Raw genomic sequence first — 7,537 nt, 5'->3', positions numbered from 1 at the left:
GAATAAGATAATTAGTACAAATTGACATAAAAAGGAGAAAAAACGCACATCCTTAAATATATGACAAGAGGCACAGGTTTAATTAGGCCCCAGCCAGATATATTTAGAAAAAAGTTCAGAATTTATTCCTATAAAGTTCAGGAACAAGACGCGGAGCAATGTCCAATAAATTGTGATTTGGCTTTTGAATTCACTTAGTAAATGTTATATAATATGATAACAGTGTTAATATTTAACGAATGTCAGGTTGTTGTCAACATTAACCAACTTTTGTAAAGTTTCCAAATGCCTGTGTTATGTAGCCTACACTTTATGTTGTTCTCTAATATCTCTTTGACTATAAAATGTACTTTAAGCGCCATGATGTTCAGGGAATCATCAAGTAAATCCATCAAAGCATATTTATGAGTCGTACACAAGCCACGCCTCCTCTTGGCTGTATTTAAAAGCACACACACAGTAGTCCACACTCCATGAAACTAACTGACGGGTCCAAAGTCCCCTGGAGCTAGAACTCTGTTTCTTTTTGCTTTGTAAGCTCCAACATAGACGACATTAAGATTATTTTTTTAAATAGTTAAGTCATTTTTCTTTGAATTCCGATTTTTTTAACTACATTTTTTTCGTAAATCGTGGATACCACCACAAAAATTAATATCGGACTACTCTCTCAGTCTGCTATTGTTCAGTAGCAGACAAGAAGATCCAAAATGGCTCGTGTTTTATTAACGTGTTTTTTAATTTTGTTGCCAGCACATCTGGTGAGTATTTCACACTTATTTGAATGCAAGCCGCTCCTTTGACAAGTGCTTTCACAGCGGGCTAATATGAGTCCTGTTTTCTCTTTCCATAGGCGGAATCATCCGGTGTGTTTGAGTTGAAAGTGCATTCTTTTACAAGCACAAGCAGTGTGTGTAAACGGTCCAGCGACTGCCAGATCTTTTTCCGTGTTTGCCTGAAGCACTCGCAAGACATCATATTACCAGAGCCGCCGTGCACTTACGGCACTGGAATGACAGGAATACTCAGCGCAGACTCCATCTCCAGCAGCGCGCACATCCGCGTGCCTTTCAGCTTCAAGTGGCCGGTGAGTAGGCTAGCTTAAAAAGCCACAGCCTACTATTCATTATCAGTTCATATTTATGCACGCATGTCTAATGCATGTAAGTAATTGTAAACAGAGTGTTCTGGCTTTACAGGGAATCGTCTCGTTGATAATAGAAGCCTGGAACGCAGAGTCCTCTGACCAGTCAACAGGTATGCGCGCAACTTTTGCCTCACCTGCGTAGTTTTAATAGTTTGCACAACGTGTAGGCTATTTGTTACCTCCGGATCAATATGTTAACACATTGTTTGTTTTATTTCAGAGAACATCAACAACATGATCAGCCGTTTGGCCACTAAAAGAAGACTCGGCATCGGCGAGGACTGGTCCCAGGACGTGCATCTTGGAGAGCAAAGTCAACTGCGCTTTTCTTATCGCGTTGTGTGCGATGAATTCTACCATGGCGAGGAATGCTCGGATTTCTGCCGCCCACGGAACGATGCGTTTGGCCACTTCAACTGTGACGCCGCTGGCAACAGGATTTGCCTGCCTGGATGGAAAGGCGACTATTGCACTGAACGTAAGTGTTGCTGAATGTTGTAGCCTACGTAATAATTTGCGCGTAGATAAGCGAACATTTGCAGGGAAAATACATAAATAAATAACGCGGGCAAGTTCAACGGCTTCTTGCCGCCACATAAGACGTCTAAGTTGCTTTTGTTCACTGTAACAATAGAAGCAAAGAGCATGATTTAACAAGGACACGCGCTGAAACCTTATTATGCTCTGCCTTCCGTGAAAAAGACGGCATGTGTTTCTTTTGTGCGAGTCCCAGCTGCTTAGTTTAGTACTTAACAAATACTTGATGTGCCTGAGCCTCCAGAAGGGGGGTTGTTTTATGATGCCCAGTCATTCTAATGTCCCCCTTTCTCTCCCTCTCCTTTTTAAACAGCCATCTGCTCGTCTGGCTGTAGCGAGGAGCACGGTTATTGTGAGGCCCCCGGTGAGTGCAAGTGCCGCCTCTGGTGGCAGGGCCCCCTCTGCGACGAGTGCCAGCGATACCCGGGGTGCCTGCATGGCACCTGCAACCAGCCCTTTCAGTGCAATTGCAAGGAAGGCTGGGGAGGCCTGTTCTGCAACGAGGATCTGAACTTCTGCACCAATCACAAGCCTTGCATGAATGACGCCACCTGTACCAACACCGGTCAGGGCAGCTACACCTGCATCTGCAAGCCTGGCTTCAGCGGCAAAACCTGCGAGATCGAGACCAATGAGTGCGACAGCAACCCGTGCAAGAACGGAGGCAGTTGCAATGTAAGCACGATTATTACACTACGCTCGAGTCTTGTCCTTGTTGGAGCTCAGACATTAATGCTAACGGCTTTAGCTTTTTCTTCTCAGGATCTGGTGAATGATTACACCTGCACATGCCCTCAAGGCTTCTACGGGAAGAACTGCGAGGTCAGCGATATGACCTGCGCTGACAGACCCTGCTTCAATGGAGGAACCTGCGTGGAGAAGGGAACCGGTGGATACTCCTGCCGCTGCCCTGCTGGTTACATGGGCTCCAACTGCGAGAAGAAAATCGACCGATGCAGCAGCGACCCCTGTGCTAATGGTAAGGATATTTTCCCCTTATCTTCAGTCCTAAATGCAAAACATTCCAACGTCATCCACCTTCAGCAAAATGCTGAACCTTTCAGTTTTTTTTGTTTTGAGATGCATCCACTGTGCGTGACGTACTACTCATGCATGATAGAACAGACGCCAGTGAGGCTCTTACACTGATATGACTGGTGAGATAGAGCTGTCATAAAGCAATAGACTTGCTTTCCCAAGGGTTATGATTACTCGACCTAGTTTACTCCCTGAAGTTTCCTCAGTTTTAGGCTAATGCTTTAACATGGTTCCCTTGTGTTCCCTTTTTTTAAAGGTGGCCAGTGTCTCGATTTTGGCAACAGACTGACATGCCGATGCCGTCCCGGCTTCTCAGGCTCACGTTGCGAAATCAACATTGACGACTGTGCAAACAACCCTTGCCAGAATGCTGGCACCTGTGTGGACGGCATCAACGGCTATACCTGCACATGCACGCTTGGTTTCTCAGGCAAAATGTGCGCCGTCCGCTCTGACGCCTGCAGCCTCATGCCTTGTGAGAATGGAGGGACCTGCTACACCCACTTCTCCGGGCCCGTCTGCCAGTGTCCACTAGGCTTCATGGGCACACGATGCGAGTATAAAGACAAGCCTCCTGTGGCCATCCCTACTATTCCAGCAGCCTTGGTGGTCTCATTCACTCTAGGCCTCATCACTCTTACTCTAGTGGTCTGCGCCGCCATTGTGGTCCTGAGACAGATGCGACAAGGCCACAAACCAACCTCCACCACTGTGCGTAACGACTTGGAGTCTGTCAACAACCGCATTTCTTTGACCCCAACTTCAACTTTAGGCCGAGAGAAGGACGCCTTGCTTATTCCTGGTGGTCCTTTTAAGGTGTCCAATAAAGATGTGGCGCTCAGATCCACCACTGTGGACACTCATTCCAGTGACAAATCCAATTACAAGCAAAAGATGGTGGACTACAATGTGAGCATTGACGAAAAACCTACAAACAACAAACTAGACATGTAAGTTCATGTTTTTGTCTTGCTTTCTTTTGGTCTTTGTTTCTGGTCTATTATTTGCTTGACATAAATGTGACACAAATTCTTCATTTTAGGAAAAACTCGGAATCTACATTACTGGTTCCACCACTGAACTATCCAAAAGAGGGAGTGTATCATCCTGTGTACATCATTCCTGAACACATAGAACAATGTGTATTTGCTACTGAGGTAAGCATCTTCAGACATTTAAAAAAAAAGAAGTGCTTTCATTGTTATTTATCATGATTTCAGTGTGATGCTTTGAAAGAACATGCGTTAACGCATTCTCTTTCCGTTCTTTCTCAGGTTTAACAGTATTCGTCAATCTGGAGCACCTCAATAACCAATGGGCCTGACCCTAAAATGTTTACAGTCTTAAAGGACAAAAGGAAGACGTGACGAGAGTATATATATATTATATCTACATTTATTATTTATTTATTCATGCTGCTGAGTAAAAGGACTACTTCTTAATATGGACAATGATTTTGCGAAGACAAAGCAAGAGACTTGAAGACTTGAGGAACAACTTGCATTATTTGCACTATTTTCTTTTCCTTCTTTTTTTTTAATGACCCAAAAAGAATTTATATATATTTCATCATATTTAAAATGTAAATAATGACCAAGAACTCTCTGGAAGAGCTGAGAAGAATCAAGGATTTGTTAATCACAGAAGCCTTGAAAAAGAAGCAAACAGGCATCCTGAAGTTCATCTCACTCTGTGAATCACATGAAGCCCAGTCAATCAGCGTTATGGGTGGAGGAGGTGCAACTGAAGAATCTGGAACTGTGACCATGGAGTATTTTTTATTATTTTTTTTTGGACATGGTTCGAAATGCTATTTATAAACGGATTTGTGATGAAAAGCAATCAAAGATATTGAAACAAGCTGTTTCAACTGTAAACAATGTGAACAACTGTCTTCGGAATCTACAGTTTAAATATGACTGTGATTTTACTTAGTGCCTACAATGGATTTGACTATCAGTGATGTTCACTCAAACCAAACCCAATCTTAATTAAGTGCCTCATCTTTTAAATGTGTTATAGCTCAATGGAAAAGGTACTCCTTAGAAACACTGAAAAAAAAGAAAAACTCTACTGGAGTATGCTTTTCGACAGAAAATGTTTGGGTTGACTTGGGTACAAATTGTTTAACCAGCAGTTCATGATGGATGCTGTTGTGTACAGCTTTCATCCTGTCAACATTCACTGCTGCTAAGCTATTTCCGACATTCCCAAGGCTCAAAAGTACCAGTTGGTTCAAACTGATAGCCTCATCATTGTCAAGATTTCCTGGTTTTGTGAACCTCTGCATTAGTGTATTTTTCAGAAAAAAAAAAAAAAATGCAAGATCAAGATTCTTAACAAAGTAGAATTTTTTTTCTTTCCTTTTTTTTTTTTTTTTTTTTGTACGTGGCATTTGTTTCTTACATTTTTTAAAACCATTTAAACCAAATAGATACTTTTATATTTTATACGGTCTTTCTTAATTTAACAATGCAATATTGTACAAAATCTTGAGATATTCCTACTATTTAATTGGATTGTAAATAATGTGTATTTATGAAAGATAAATGTATGTATGTTTATGTATTGTGTTGTTTGTCACAAGGCCAGAAATATATATATTTTTCATACAATAAATCCTGAAATAATTTACTTTGTATCATGACTTCTTTTCTTTCATATGAAACTGCTGAGATAATACTAGGATGGATATGTTCAGCTTTTAATGTTAAACTACTAGCAATAGAACTTGTGACACAGATATATGAATCAATGTTTGAACACCATTAGAAAGGGAAATTATCTAGTAAAATTCATAGGAAAGCTTTCCAGTATGCCCTTTACCAATCCACTATTAAGTAAGTGTTTTTTGTTGTATAACTAGAATGGCTATAAGATATGCTTAGTACCTCTGATCAGAACAGTGCAGATGAAGCCAGAGAAAATTGTGAAGGGTTATTAATGATCCTCAGACAGGATCACCTGCCATTCACCCCCACTCTTCCTCTTCCATTCAAAGAGAGAAGCCGAGGCTTGAAAAGGGGGAGGGAGACCCTCTCGTTCTCCCTGGGGAGCGTTGACATGTGGGCCCAGCCTGGCCTGACACCTGTCCTCACCACCAGCCTACAGACACTCGGATATGTCTCTGTACTGAGACCCACCATGAAGATTTTCTATTTGTCACCTTCAAACAGGAGAAAGATTATGAGCATTTATGCAATTTTTTTATTCAGTAAAGACATTAATTCAAAAGTGACAGACATTTATAATGTTAAAGAAAAGAAATGTATTTCAAGTAAAAGCAGTTTGTTGCAGTTTTTGAACATTCTTGAAAAAAATCTGTTTTTAAAAACTATTTTTAACACTGATAATAATAAAAGTTTCTTGAGCATCAAATCAGTATATTGGAATGATTTCTGAAGATTTGCCATCAAAGGAATAAATATTTTTTTTTTTAATGTTTCACAATATTACTGCTTTTACTGTATACTTAATCCAATAAATGCAGCCTTGATGAGCACAGGAGTCTTCTTTAAATTACATTAAATTTGAATTTTGATCAATTTAATGCCTCTTTGTTGAAAAAAGTATTAAAAAAAAACTTTCTGTCCCCTAACGAATGGTGATAAACGTATAAATGCTGTCCTGTATTTTCATATAATTTGGTTAGTTTTAAGAAGCACAGCTTTGTAGCCTTTTCCTGTAAATTAAACTTTTGCATTCACTTTTGTTTACAATAAGTCTGCTTGATTTTTTAAACTGATAATAAAGTCTCTATCTGAAAGTATACACTCCTTTCATACTCATCATTCTCTCTCTCTGCTGGTCGGTCTTGTTTTCGTTGCGGGAGTCTTAAAATCTTTTCCCTGCAGTTTTTTGTGCCTCTCTGATAAGAAAGCACCTGCAACTAAGCTAATTGGTCACAGTGACGTAATAGCCGCACCACAAACACAATATGTTTGCGCGTTTTAGAGGTTCCTGTGTGAGGTCATAGAACATGGAAATGTTGATTTTCCCTTACGCATTATATCAAAATGAAAGAGAAGGAAAAGAGAAGGCCGATTAGATTTCAGGCAGTGATGAACACCTTCAGATCGAATATCACTGTCAATGTTTAACTTTTAAACGGATCGTTTTTGCTTTCTCTTTCACGCTTTGTATGGTCAGGATGTGTGTCAGCGCTTGAACCCACGCCCAGCTAATTTTATTTGTGATGGTGATAAGGCTGTATGTTTAACTGCTTTGGCATTCTTATGCCATGATGTACCAGAAGTCAATGTCCAACTTTGGTCAATTAACATTGTTACGTTCTAATGAGCTTTTTGGAGAGCAGCAGCAAATTTGAACTGGCTATACGGCAGGCCAAAAGAGGATGTATTTGAAGGAGTGGCCCCTAACCTGCTAACAACAGGTTTTGCACTAACAAGGCATGTTTGATAGAGAAAGTAATTTTGTAGTATAAAGGCCAGTTCACGATAAGTATAACCATAACTATATTAGCATCCACATGAGGGTTAATTCACCCAAAAATGAAAATTCTGACATTAATTACTCACCCTTATGTCGGTACTCTCATGAATGGCAAGCGGACTGACCTGGAAGAGAAGAAATTGTTGAATAAAGTCATTATTTTTGTTTTCTTTGTGCACAAAAGTATTCTTGAAGCTCATGTCACATGGACTATTTTAACGATGTCCTTACCATCTTTCTGGGCCTTAACGTGGTAATTACATTGCTGTCTACACTGTAAAAAATGACCGTGATTTTAACGGTAAAAAACTGTGAAAAAGCTACGGTAAAAACCTGTTAAATGGTTAATGGTAAGCTCCCCTA

The 7,537-nt window shown here is 40.3% G+C and overlaps 1 protein-coding gene across 1 annotated transcript; it reads left to right on the top strand.

Annotated features, from left to right (window-relative positions):
- The first annotated feature begins 487 nt into the window (after positions 1-487).
- Positions 488-5,356, top strand: dlc (deltaC). Its single transcript, XM_058744589.1, has 9 exons — positions 488-761; positions 854-1,087; positions 1,200-1,257; positions 1,368-1,625; positions 1,998-2,359; positions 2,447-2,663; positions 2,979-3,672; positions 3,765-3,879; positions 3,997-5,356. Exons 1-9 carry the CDS (start codon positions 711-713, stop codon positions 4,000-4,002), a joined length of 1,995 nt encoding a protein of 664 aa, XP_058600572.1. The 5' UTR covers positions 488-710; the 3' UTR covers positions 4,003-5,356.
- The last annotated feature ends 2,181 nt before the right edge of the window (positions 5,357-7,537 follow it).

Source organism: Onychostoma macrolepis, chromosome 15, assembly GCF_012432095.1.
Source record: "Onychostoma macrolepis isolate SWU-2019 chromosome 15, ASM1243209v1, whole genome shotgun sequence".
Lineage (NCBI taxonomy): Eukaryota > Metazoa > Chordata > Actinopteri > Cypriniformes > Cyprinidae > Onychostoma > Onychostoma macrolepis.
The sequence above is the reverse complement of the archived record's forward strand: the minus strand, read 5'-3'. Positions and strand labels throughout refer to the sequence as shown.